The sequence below is a fragment of the Taudactylus pleione genome, unplaced genomic scaffold, assembly GCF_031769625.1.
Source record: "Taudactylus pleione unplaced genomic scaffold, aTauple2 ptg000488l, whole genome shotgun sequence".
NCBI lineage: Eukaryota > Metazoa > Chordata > Amphibia > Anura > Myobatrachidae > Taudactylus > Taudactylus pleione.
In genome coordinates, this window is record NW_028284890.1 from 148,163 (window position 1) to 161,818 (window position 13,656).

The window sequence follows — 13,656 nt, forward strand, 5'->3', positions numbered from 1 at the left end:
CAATGCCCCCTGTAGCTGTGCCCATTAAGCAATGCCCCCATTAGTTGTGGCCCTTATGCAATGCACCATTTGGAGCTGGCCCATTAAGCAATGCCTGCAGCTATTGTGCCCCTTCTGCATTGACCCTTGTAGCAGTGCCCATTAAGCAATGCCGCCTCTAGCTGTGCCCCTCCTGCAATATCCCTGTAGTCGTGCCCCTAAGGAAGTTCCCCCAGCACTAGCTACCCCTCCCAGCACACACCCCTATGAAGAAACTTCCTTTCATGCTGGCACCGCTCCAAGCCATCAGGGCTCCCGACTCCCGCCGTCACTGCTGCTTCCGCCGCCTGCTGGATCTAACTGGATCCAGCAGACGCGTGGGCTCCTCACATCGCGGGTGACATCATGACGCCACCTGTGCATTGCATTACTGGTAACGCTGGCCTCTGAAGCGATCAGAGGCTTCTTCAGTCTCCGATGGCTTCAGAGACCAGTATTCTCAGTAATAATGGGGGTCTGCCCAGCTGCATTAGAAGCTCAAAATAGCCTCATGCGGCTCGAGAGCCGCAGGTTGGCCACCCCTGATCCATAGTATCACTGAGCCCTTGTGGGAACAAGGTATGTAATGTAAACACCCATAATGCCTCTTTAGCACATAAGTACCTGAGCCTGTCTGCGCCCCTGCTTGTCCTCCTCACATGCTGCACCCCTACATGTGACAGGTCTTCAGGACCACAGCTGTGATTGGTAGCAAAGTGCTGCGACACACTGTGCGGCTGGTGACCCTTTACCATGTTCATCTGTGTTCCCTGAATCGAGCTTTCAGGGAGTGAATGGTACATCCAGCATATTGTATGACACAGAGGCTTTTATTATATACATTAATATACACAGCTATTACAGTATATAGTATCGATGCAGTACCTAATATACATTAGTTGCATCAATCGGCCATAGTGTAAATATTCAGCAGCTATTCAATATCCAAAGCATATAAATGTGATATAGGTGAATAAAATGAGAGCATAGACCACACTGCGATCAGTCACCAGGAGCGTCTGCAGGTCACATATACAGAGCTGATAACACTGTAACTGTATATGATGGTAGCGCAATAAATGCCAATTGGTAGGAACTATTGGGGTCCCATGAGGCTGTAGAAACTCCAACTAGGATGAGTCTCCCCAGATTAGTATTTATTGTGCTCATTATTCAGATGCTATTCATTGTGTTTTCCCTCTACACACCTGGATTGTGCTCTGTGCAGCACTTTGGGTCCATGAATATCAGCTCATTGAAATTGTATTTCTCCTGTGTCTAGTTCTATGATGTCTATGAAGGGCTGATTTCTGATTAAAACATTTCCCACACTCAGAGCATGGAAATGGTTTCTCCCCTGTGTGACATCTCTGATGACTATCAAGATCTGATTTCTGTGCAAAACATTTCCCACACTCAGAACATGGAAATGGTATCTCCCCTGTGTGACTTCTCTGATGACTATCAAGACCTGATTTATATGAAAAACATTTCCCACACTCAGAACATGAAAATGGTTTCTCCCCTGTGTGACTTCTCTGATGACTATCAAGACCTGATTTATATGAAAAACATTTCCCACACTCAGAACATGGAAATGGTTTCTCACCTGTGTGAGTTCTCAGATGTCTAACAAGATCAGATTTTACTGTAAAACCTTTTCCACACTCAGAGCATGGAAATTGCTTCACACTTGTGTGATGTCTCTGATGACTATCAAGACCTGATTTATATGAAAAACATTTCCCACACTCAGAACATGGAAATGGTTTCTCACCTGTGTGACTTCTCTGATGTATAACAAGAGCTGCTTTATATGAAAAACATTTCCCACACTCAGAGCAAGTAAACGGCTTCTCACCAGTGTGTGTAATCTGATGTCTAACACAAAGAGATTTCTGGGTAAAGCATTTCCCACACACAGAGCATTGAAATGGCTTCTCTCCTGTATGAGTTCTCTTATGTGTAACAAGAACAAATTTACGTGTAAAACATTTCCGACACTCAGAACATGAAAATGACTTCACACCTGTGTGAGTTCTCTGATGTGTAACAAGATCAGATTTTACTGTAAAACATTTTCCACACTCAGAACATAGAAATGGCTTCTCACCTGTGTGACATCTTTGATGTGCAACAAGATCAGATTTCTGTGTAAAGCATTTTCCACACTCAGAGCATGGAAATGGTTTCTTACCTGTGTGACTTTTCTGATGTCTAACAGAAACTGACCGACATATAGAACTTTTACCAGATTTAGAACAAGATAATATTCTATTACCTATATGAGCTGTACTGTGTGTAGCAAGTTCTGAAATATCAGGAGAAAGTTCCTCATGATTAGAGGGACAAGATGACATATCCGCACTGTGAAGTGCTGGATGTATATTTAGGGTAATTGGAGTCTCTCCTGGACAATCTTGTCTTATGTTCTTATCTTCTATTATAAAATCTGGTGACACGATGAGATCTCCCTGCGAGGTATTCCTGCTTGTGTGTCCATCTACTGGAAACAAATGTATAAGAATAAACAATTTACAATGAGAGCAAATGTTCTTGGATATCACAGTGCTTTCTTAAGCTTAACATGTCTAAGACTGAGCCGATTGTTTTCCCACCATCTGGAGTCCCCTCACCTCCATCGACAACCTCACCACATCCCACAAGTCTGCTGTCTTGGAGATATCCTTAACTCTGCCCTCTGCTTCAATATCCAAATTCAGTCCCAGTCTTGCCACTTCCACCTTCAAAATATCTCCAGGATCAGAGCCCCTCTCACCCTAGAGGTAACGAAGACCCTCATCAACTCACTGTTCATCTCTAAACAGGACTACTGTAACCTCCTCCTATGTGGCCTCCCCAACACCCATCTCTCTCCAATGTAATCTGTCCTCAATGCTGCGGTCCAGCTCATCTTCTCCATACTACTGCTTCTACCTCCCCATCAATACATTCAAGCTCCTTACAATCACCTATAAAGCCACCTTATGTCTCCCCCCTTCATCTCTTTCTACATCTCCCTCCACTCTCTCATCACCTACTTTGCTCTGCCAATGCCTGGCGCCTCTCCGCCCAACTCATTATATCCTCCCACTCCTGCCTCCAAGACTTTGCCTGTGCTGCTCCCCACCACTGGAACTCTCACTCTCTCAGACTCACCACCTCTCTCCAAAGCGTCACATAGACAGTACTATTATAGGTTGAATTATTCATTGTAGACAAGCATTGGTGGAAGGACTGTGCAATAATAAGTGTGTGCTTATAGCTGGTGTGTGTGTATACATGGAGTTTGTTGTGATGTGGGAGTATATGGTTTTATAGTGCAGGGAGGAGACACTGGTCAGATCTCTGGGCTGGTAACACACAGTGACATGATGTGAGGGAGAGAGCAGGAGTATAATAGAGGCTGATGGCTCCTGATGTATGAGATACACCAGAGAGTGTGGGGAGGAGACTGGTCAGTTCTCTGGGCTGGTAACACACAGTGACATGATGTGAGGGAGAGAGCAGGAGTATAATAGAGGCTGATGGCTCCTGATGTATGAGATACACCAGAGAGTGTGGGGAGGAGACTGGTCAGTTCTCTGGGCTGGTAACACACAGTGACATGATGTGAGGGAGAGAGCAGGAGTATAATAGAGGCTGATGGCTCCTGATGTATGAGATACACCAGAGAGTGTGGGGAGGAGACTGGTCAGTTCTCTGGGCTGGTAACACACAGTGACATGATGTGAGGGAGAGAGCAGGAGTATAATAGAGGCTGATGGCTCCTGATGTATGAGATACACCAGAGAGTGTGGGGAGGAGACTGGTCAGTTCTCTGGGCTGGTAACACACAGTGACATGATGTGAGGGAGAGAGCATGAGTATAATAGGGGCTGATGGCTCCTGATGTATGAGATACACCATAGAGTGTGGGGAGGAGACTGGTCAGATCTCTGGGCTGGTAACACACAGTGACATGATGTGAGGGAGAGAGCATGAGTATAATAGGGGCTGATGGCTCCTGATGTATGAGATACACCATAGAGTGTGGGGAGGAGACTGGTCAGATCTCTGGGCTGGTAAAACACAGTGACATGATGTAAGGGGGAGAGCAGGAGTATAATAGGGGCTGATGGCACCTGACTCCCCCACTGTGCAGATACAATTCCCTCATAAGCTTGTACATTGATGTAGTGACTTAGCAAGGAGAATATGTAATGTGTTTATAACTCACCTGTGCTGATATCTGTATGGATTTGTTCCTCCTTACACTGCTGATCACCCCTCACATACGTCTCTTCTTCTCCATCTATATCTTCTGCCTTCATATCAGTCACATACGTCTCTTCTTCTCCCTCTATATCTTCTGCCTTCATATCAGTCACATACGTCCCTTCTTCTCCCTCTATATCTTCTGCCTTCATATCAGTCACATACGTCTCTTCTTCTCCCTCTATATCTTCTGCCTTCATATCAGTCACATACGTCTCTTCTTCTCCCTCTATATCTTCTGCCTTCATATAAGTCACATACATCTCTTCTTCTCCCTCTATATCTTCTGCCTTCATATCAGTCACATACGTCTCTTCTTCTCCCTCTATATCTTCTGCCTTCATATCAGTCACATACGTCTCTTCTTCTCCCTCTATATCTTCTGCCATATTATCAGTCACATACGTCTCTTCTTCTCCCTCTATATCTTCTGCCTTCATATCAGTCACATATGTCTCTTCTTCTCCCTCTGTATCACTCACATACGTCTCTTCTTCTCCCTCTATATCTTCTGCCATATTATCAGTCACATGCGTCTCTTCTCCTCCATCTGTCTCTTCTGCCTTAATATCAAGATCTTCACTCTAAATGATCCATATAACAATAATGTCTGATTTAATTGAGACTAAACAGTATAATATCAGTGTATAAGACACACACAGCTTATCTATGCATCATGTAGTGACAGTCACTGTGGTATACTGGTGAGACCCTAAATCCCACCTACCTGATGCTCCTGTGGGGTCCTGTGATTCTTCTCTGTACAATCCTGTGAATAATGAGGACAGGGACATCTCTCTGGGGTATTTCTGTTACTGGGTCCATCTGTAGGAGACACACAGTGACTGAGTACATTGTATATATAGATGTGCCCTTACACATCTTTGCTGCAGTCGAGACAAAAAGCCCCTTACGGAGCGCCAAGTCCCATTAGACACAAAGCGCCAGGTGACTTTTTTGCAACTATTTTTGCTGAAAATGCGTCTAAGTCACAATGCGATGTGATCAGCAGATTAATTGACATGCAACATATGTATATCTGTGTGTGACTGAGTCTCTGAATCTCTATACGAAGTGCTACAACCTGGCGAAAGCAGCTTTTTTCATTCCAAGTTCAGCTGTGCATCATATACAGACATAGGTGCAAACAGATATACAAGTGTCACATATCACATTAATCAGCACAGTCTGCTGGTGTATACTAGTAGCACAGGACCTGTTGGTTCATGCATGCCAGGCAAGTCGCACTGCGTGCTGTTATTTAGGTTAGATTTGAGGACACATCTCTATGAAAGACGCCCAACGTTAGCAGAGTAGCACGGGATCTAAGTGAGCTGCCAGGCAAATCACAATGTGTGGCATATTGAGGACAGATGTATGAGAACACATCTATAAGCGATTATCAGGTGATGTGTCTGTGTATATAGGGGGCCTCCATACCAGCTCTCCCCTGTACAATGAATGACAGTATCGTCTTACCCAGTGATGTGAGGGGCCAGTGATTCTCCATCATCACGTCCTTGTACAGACCCCTGTGTTCCTCTATATACTCCCCCTCCTGCATGGAGACACAGATAAGTGACAACCTGACACCTTATAGGAACCTGACACACACAATGATACAGTCATCACCCAGACACATCCCCTGGTGTTGCTGTATAATGTCCCATTCCCAGCAGTCACCACCTAGACACATCCCCTGGTGTTACTGTATAATGTCCCATTCCCAGCAGTCACCTCTCCAGTCATCACCCAGACACATCCCCTGGTGTCACTGTATAATGTCCCATTCCCAGCAGTCACCCCTCCAGTCATTACCCAGACACATCCCCTGGTGTTACTGTATAATGTCCCATTCCCAGCAGTCACCTCTCCAGTCATCACCCAGACACATCCCCTGGTGTTACTGTATAATGTCCCATTCCCAGCAGTCACCTCTCCAGTCAGCACCCAGACACATCCCCCGGTGTTACTGTATACTGTCCCATTGCCAGCAGTCATCACCCAGACACATCCCCTGGTGTTACTGTATAATGTCCCATTCCCAGCAGTCCCCTCTCCAGTCATCACCCAGACACATCCCCTGGTGTTACTGTATAATGTCCCATTCCCAGCAGTCACCTCTCCAGTCATCACCCAGACACATCCCCTGATGTTACTGTATAATGTTCCATTCCCAGCAGTCACCTCTCCTGTCAGCAGATGAATGATCTTGTTGGTGAGTTCCAGGATCTTCTGGTCATTGTGTCTCTCATGTATCAGTGAGTGAGGTGGAGGCACCATGATGGGGCTCTGGGTCCGGCTCAGTCCTACTGACACACGGGGACGGCTGCTGGGTGTCTCACACTCACCGAATGTCTTCTTCACTACTGTGTAATCCTGTATATTGGGAACATATCAATGAGAAGGTCAATTAAACTCCACCGAAATGAGGCTGTTTATTCAGGTTATCAAATTGCATAATATACAAAAAAAAAAAATCTTATAACAATCTCCCATATGTATGAAAATGTGGAGTATATAGTATCTCTTGCACCCCAAAAACTTTTTTGTAAGTGACAGAAAAAGAACAATATACTGATAGCAATGTAATACCAACTCCAGTGAGAACTGTGGGATTAATACTATATCTGAGACCGACTCCCTGCTGCTCGGATATTACTATAGATATAAGTGATGTCACTGTGACACTCCCAGATCCTCTCACCTCCCCAGTCATGTCCCTGTATTATTACTATAGATATAAGTGATGTCATTGTGACACTCCCAGATCCCCTCACCTCCCCAGTCATGTCCCTGTATTATTACTGTAGATAGAAGTGATGTCACACTGTGACACTCCCAGATTCCCTTACCTCCCTAGTGATGTCCCTGTATTATTATTATAGATATGTTATGTCACTGTGACACTCCCAGATCCCCACACCTCCCCAGTCATGTCCCTGTATTATTACTATAGATATAAGTGATGTCACTGTGACACTCCCAGACCCTCTCACCTCCCCAGTCATGTCCCTGTATTATTACTATAGATATGTGATGTCACTGTGACACTCTCAGACCCTCTCACCTCTCCAGTCATGTCCCTGTATTATTACTATAGATATAAGTGATGTCACTGTGACACTCCCAGATCCCCACCTCCCCTGTCATGTCCCTGTATTATTACTATAGATATAAGTGATGTCACTGTGACACTCCCAGACCCTCTCACCTCCCCAGTCAGCAGGTAGATGATCTCCAGGGTGAGATTTAGTATCCTCTCAGTCATGTGACTCCTGTCCTTGTCCATCTTCATTGATCAAGATCTGACTCCTCACTGCACAGAAATCTAGGAATAAATATAATTATTAGAAGCAATTTCTTACCAGTTATCTATGTAGTGCGCACATATTACACAGTGCTTTACAGGGAATATTTAGTCACATCTGTCCCTGCCCCAGGGGAGCTTACAATCTACATTTCCTACCACATGGACAGCCCATACACACACCAGGGGTATTTATGAAAGAAGCCAACTAACCTACCAGAGCACCTGGAAGAAACCAATGCAAACACAGAAAAACATACAGAATCCACACATACAGGACCTTGGTTGGGAATTGAATTCACAACCCCAGAGCAGAGTAGAAATGCTGTCCACTACACTATCGTGTTGCCTATATAAATGTAATACACTGAGTGACCACTAAGTCCCCTCATTCCCAGAGCCATAATGTCTAGGTCAGTGTTTCTTAGACGTTCCTCTGACCCAGCTTCATAGGGCTGCTCAGTGACCACCACACGTCATTGCTGGAGGTTACACCAATGGTCCTCTTGTGGCCAATAGTCCTGGACCTCCACAACACATACTTGATGCAATTTGCCCGAGGAAGCGGAACTGATCCATGTATTGGGGGTTACACTGACACTCCTGGGTGCCCCCCTCTATTAGTGACTTGGTAACCATGGTTGGTCTGAGCTTTCCTTGGTGAGAGGTTAATAGCTCCCTCCCTAGATATGATGATGTTGCCCCCCAGTGTTCCAGTATTGGGGGCAGAGTAATGGATGACTAGTTATTGTGGACATCTTGTATGTAGATGCCCTCCCCCTCTGGGTGAGTGTTTTGTAGGGACCCGTCAAAAAGGTTACTGTGGGGCCACAAAGCTCTAGTTACACCCATGGTACTGAGAAACCTATTCCGAGAGCTGGCGGAGATGGAATTAGTAACCCAACACCTGTTCTCAAACAGATAGAACTACTGCTCCAATACCTATTCCAGCAGCTGGAATGAACGGCTCGGCAACTTAGAGCCCTATTCCGGCACCCAGAATGGATGGCTGAGGCACTGGGAGACCTAATTGGGGCAGCTTGAAGGGATGGACAAGGTTCTTGTAGCCCTATTCTGGCATCTAGAATTGCTGGCTAACTACTCAGACCTCCAGTCTGGCAGCCCAAACACCTGGCTAACATACTCAGAGCTCCCTCCGCCATGGTTGGTTAAGGGTATCAGAGCTGTAATCCAGCACCGGGAACGGATTACTAATGCACGTAAAACTCCATTCTCCAGAATAGATGGCAAACATACTCTAGCTCTGTTTGAGCACCCAGAAAGGCAGGCTAACATACTGGAGCTCCATACTGGCACCTCTTCCTGTTTATCGATGTCAGCTGCATATCACTTAGTCCCACTTGCAGGCCACCAATACAAAGGGGTGCAAGTGGGTTCATAGGGATAAAAAGGGGGTGAGAACGCTCCGAGGTATATAAAGGCACGTGTGGCCTCTCGGCTGGCATATAGCGGCATAAGGGGGCTTTCAGGCATATGAAGGGGTGCGACTGTCCGCTGAGACTTATAAAAGGGCACAAGGGGGCTCTAAGTCATATAAAAGAGCACGAGGGGCCTTTATAGCATATAAAGTGCTGTTTTTGCCCATAAAATGAAAAGGTGGTAACCCAACCCACAGATCTGGTCACAATGTGCAGTGATAGAGAAGGCACGGTAGTGGTGAGGGTGCATGTATCCCCACCGTGTATGCAGATTGTGCCAAGGAGCAGAGCTGGCTCTGTGCAGGGCTCCCAGGCTCCACTCTGCCCTGAGCAGCTTCATACAAGGAGGCTGTAATTTCTGCCTGTCACACTAGGGATGGACACTGACATCTGATGTTTACTCACCATCAATGTTTGTTTTTATGGTAGTGGTTTTTACCATTCGATGGCGGCCTACGATTGTTTGTCACCATCGGGTGGTAATCATTCAATGGTGTTCCTATGGTGGCTTTTTTTAATTGCTAATAGCTATGACTCCCCTGGCTCCTTGTCTGCTGCCTGCATCAGGGAATCTTCATGGGTTTATCCTGGGTATGTAGTGTACCCTACAGTTCCCGCTGCATAACGCAGGGACAGCCATTAGTATGTAAGCTCTGACGAGCAGGGCCCTCATCCCTCTTGTGCTTCTCTTTACTTATACTTCTCACTCCCCACTAGAGCACCTAACATGCCTTGTTGTGTATCTGAGTACTCTGATCACTAATGCAGCAATGTGTATAACCCTTGTCCTGCATTGTATTGTACAGTAAGTCACTGGTTTCTTGTTCCCTTATTTATGTCCCTTCATTTATATACAAAGACTGAATCCGCACATTAGAGAGTACAGTATTATGATGTTACTCCAGACCCCAATCCCACCCCCTGCCTACGAAGCTGCAGTTATTATTGTGTATGTACATATCATATAAATAGTTTTACCATTGAATTCTTTTGATGCGATGGTTAGTTACCTTCACATCGAAAGTTTCAAACATTTGATGGTTGGCTTCCGATGTCCAGTCCCAAGTCCCCAAATGAGGATGTGCACTGAGAGTTATACAGAGGCAGGGGGCGCTGCAGTGAGCTGAGCCGTTCAGGAGAATTCCATATATTTACAAAATCCTGCTGACCCATTTTATAATCCCTATCCCTACGCATCAGAGCAACCAGTTACCAAGCAAGGTCTGCGTCACCTGTATTATAACAGCAACGGGGTCTGCGCCACCTGCATTATAGTAACAACGGGGTCTGTGCCACCTGTATTATAGTAACAACGGGGTCTGCACCACCTGTATTATAGTAACAACGGGGTCTGCGCCACCTGTATTATAGTAACTACGGGGTCTGTGCCATCTGTATTATAGTAACAACGGGGTCTGTGCCACCTGTATTATAGTAACAACGGGGTCTGCACCACCTGTATTATAGAAGCAATGGGGTCTGCGCCACCTGTATTATAACAACAACTGAGACTGCACCACCTGCATTATAGTAACAACGGGGTCTGCACCACCTGTATTATAGTAACAACTAAGTCTGTGTCACCTTTATTATAGTAACAACTGAGTCTGCGCCATCTGTATTATAGTAACAACGGAGTCTGCGCCACCTGTATTATAGTAACAACGGGGTCTGCCTCACCTGTATTATAGTAACAACAGAGTCTGCGCCACCTGTATTATAGTAACAACGGAGTCTGCGCCACCTGTATTATAGTAATAACGGAGTCTGCGCCACCTGTATTATAGTAATAACGGAGTCTGCGCCACCTTTATTATAGTAACAACTGAGTCTGCACCACCTGTATTATAGCAACATCGGGGTCTGTGCCACCTGTATTAGAGTAACAACGGGGTCTGCGCCACCTGTGATATGGCAACAACGGGGTCTGCGCCACCTGTATAATAGTAACAACGGAGTCTGCACCACCTGTATTATAGAAGCAATGGGGTCTGCGCCACCTGTATTATATCAACAACTGAGTCTGCACCACCTGTATTATAGTAACAACGGGGTCTGCACCACCTGTGATATGGCAACAACTGAGTCTGCGCCATCTGTATTATAGTAACAACGGGGTCTGCACCACCTGTGATATGGCAACAACTGAGTCTGCACCATCTGTATTATAGAAGCAATGGGGTCTGCACCACCTGTATTATAGTAACAACAGAGTCTGCACCACCTGTATTATAGTAACAACAGAGTCTGTGCCACCTGTATTAGAGTAACAATGGGGTCTGCGCCACCTGTGATATGGCAACAACGGGGTCTGCACCACCTGTATAATAGTAACAACGGAGTCTGCACCACCTGTATTATAGAAGCAATGGGGTCTGCGCCACCTGTATTATAACAACAACTGAGTCTGCGCCATCTGTATTATAGTAACAACGGGGTCTGCACCACCTGTATTATAGTAACAACAGAGTCTGCACCACCTGTATATTAGTAACAACAGAGTCTGCGCCACCTGTATTATAGTAACAACAGGGTCTGCGCCACCGTCTGCGCCACCTGTATTATAGTAACAACTGAGTCTGCGCCACCTGTATTATAGTAACAACTGAGTCTGCGCCACCGTCTGCGCCACCTGTATTATAGTAACAACGGGGTCTGCGCCACCTGTATTATAGTAACAACGGGGTCTGCGCCACCTTTAGTATAGTAACAACTGAGTCTGCACCACCTGTATTATAGTAACAACTGAGTCTGCGCCACCTGTATTATAGTAACAACAGAGTCTGCACCACCTGTATATTAGTAACAACAGAGTCTGCGCCACCTGTATTATAGTAACAACAGGGTCTGCGCCACCGTCTGCGCCACCTGTATTATAGTAACAACTGAGTCTGCGCCACCTGTATTATAGTAACAACTGAGTCTGCGCCACCGTCTGCGCCACCTGTATTATAGTAACAACGGGGTCTGCGCCACCTGTATTATAGTAACAACGGGGTCTGCGCCACCTTTAGTATAGTAACAACTGAGTCTGCACCACCTGTATTATAGTAACAACGGAGTCTGCACCACCTGTATTATAGTAACAACGGAGTCTGCACCACCTGCATTATAGTAACAACAGGGTCTGCGCCACCGTCTGCGCCACCTGTATTATAGTAACAACTGAGTCTGCGCCACCTGTATTATAGTAACAACTGAGTCTGCGCCACCTGTATTATAGTAACAACAGAGTCTGCGCCACCTGTATTATAGTAACAACGGGGTCTGCGCCACCTTTATTATAGTAACAACTGAGTCTGCACCACCTGTATTATAGTAACAACGGAGTCTGCACCACCTGTATTATAGTAACAACGGAGTCTGCACCACCTGTATTATAGTAACAACGGAGTCTGCACCACCTGCATTATAGTATCAACAGAGGCTGCGCCACCTGTATTATAGTAACAACAAAGTCTGCACCACCTGTATTATACAAATAGAAGACTTGAGTGCAACCCTCCTGCACAATGACAATGCAGCACCAGAGTCAGCTCCATCTGTACTACAGTAAAGTGACACAAGAGTCTGCTCAGCCTATAGAATAATAACATAATTACCTCCTGCCAAATACAACAATTGCTGCTTCCTGTATCTGCAGTTGTTGGGAATGATAGAGAGACTGTATGGGCGTGTAACGTCACTTCCGCCCTCACTACTACGTCACTTCCAGGGAACAAACACTGAAGGGGATCTATAGTCACCCGTTGTTCCTCATGAAGTGATTTGGGCCTCGGGAAAATGGCCGCCGCCTCCGTCTCTTTTGCACACTGGGGACACTTGCTGTAGCTGTACATAGAGTCCTGCTCTAGTGCCCGGAGCTCCTCCCCCTTACTCCAGCAGCAGCATCAGCGTCACATGACCGGCTGCCGTGTGATCCTGTTCTAGCGGCGGCTCCTGCTGTATCCCTGGTAATGTCATCTACTATTATTATACAGGGGGAGCAGCCTGTGGTGTCCTGTTATTACTATTATTATACAGGGGGAGCAGCCTGTGGTGTCTTGTTATTACTATTATTATACAGGGGGAGCAGCCTGTGGTGTGCTGTTATTACTATTATTATACAGGGGGAGCAGCCTGTGGTGTCCTGTTATTACTATTATTATACAGGGGGAGCAGCCTGTGGTGTCCTGTTATTACTATTATTATACAGGGGGAGCAGCCTGTGGTGTCCTGTTATTACTATTATTATACAGGGGGAGCAGCCTGTGGTGTCCTGTTATTACTATTATTATACAGGGGGAGCAGCCTGTGGTGTCCTGTTATTACTATTATTATACAGGGGGAGCAGCCTGTGGTGTCCTGTTATTACTATTATTATACAGGGGGGGCAGCCTGTGGTGTCCTGTTATTACTATTATTATACAGGGGGAGCAGCCTGTGGTGTCCTGTTATTACTATTATTATACAGGGGGAGCATCCTGTGGTGTCCTGTTATTACTGTTATTATACAGGGAGAGCAGCCTGTAGTGTCCTGTTATTACTATTATTATACAGGGGGAGCAGCCTGTGGTGTCCTGTTATTACTATTATTATACAGGGGGAGCAGCCTGTGGTGTCCTGTTATTACTATTATTATATAGGGGGAGC

At 45.8% G+C, this 13,656-nt stretch overlaps 2 protein-coding genes across 4 annotated transcripts in view; one reads left to right on the forward strand and one right to left on the reverse strand.

The window, feature by feature from the left end:
- Positions 1-13,656, forward strand: part of LOC148502609 (uncharacterized) — a 283,629-nt gene that overhangs the window by 66,299 nt on the left and 203,674 nt on the right.
- Positions 837-12,744, reverse strand: LOC148502611 (uncharacterized). Of its 3 annotated transcripts, none has more exons than XM_088449569.1 (7): positions 12,627-12,744; positions 7,490-7,606; positions 6,463-6,654; positions 5,755-5,833; positions 5,003-5,100; positions 4,238-4,859; positions 837-2,521 (listed from the first exon to the last, which is right to left on the reverse strand). In XM_088449569.1, the coding sequence occupies exons 2-7, from the start codon at positions 7,571-7,573 to the stop codon at positions 1,266-1,268; spliced, it is 2,331 nt and encodes a 776-aa protein (XP_088305695.1). In that variant the 5' UTR covers positions 7,574-7,606; positions 12,627-12,744; the 3' UTR covers positions 837-1,265. The 3 variants fall into 3 exon arrangements, with proteins under 3 accessions (XP_088305695.1, XP_088305693.1, XP_088305694.1); XM_088449567.1 differs by having other exon boundaries at positions 837-2,524; positions 12,627-12,743; XM_088449568.1 differs by lacking the exon at positions 12,627-12,744 and adding an exon at positions 12,493-12,549 and having other exon boundaries at positions 837-2,524.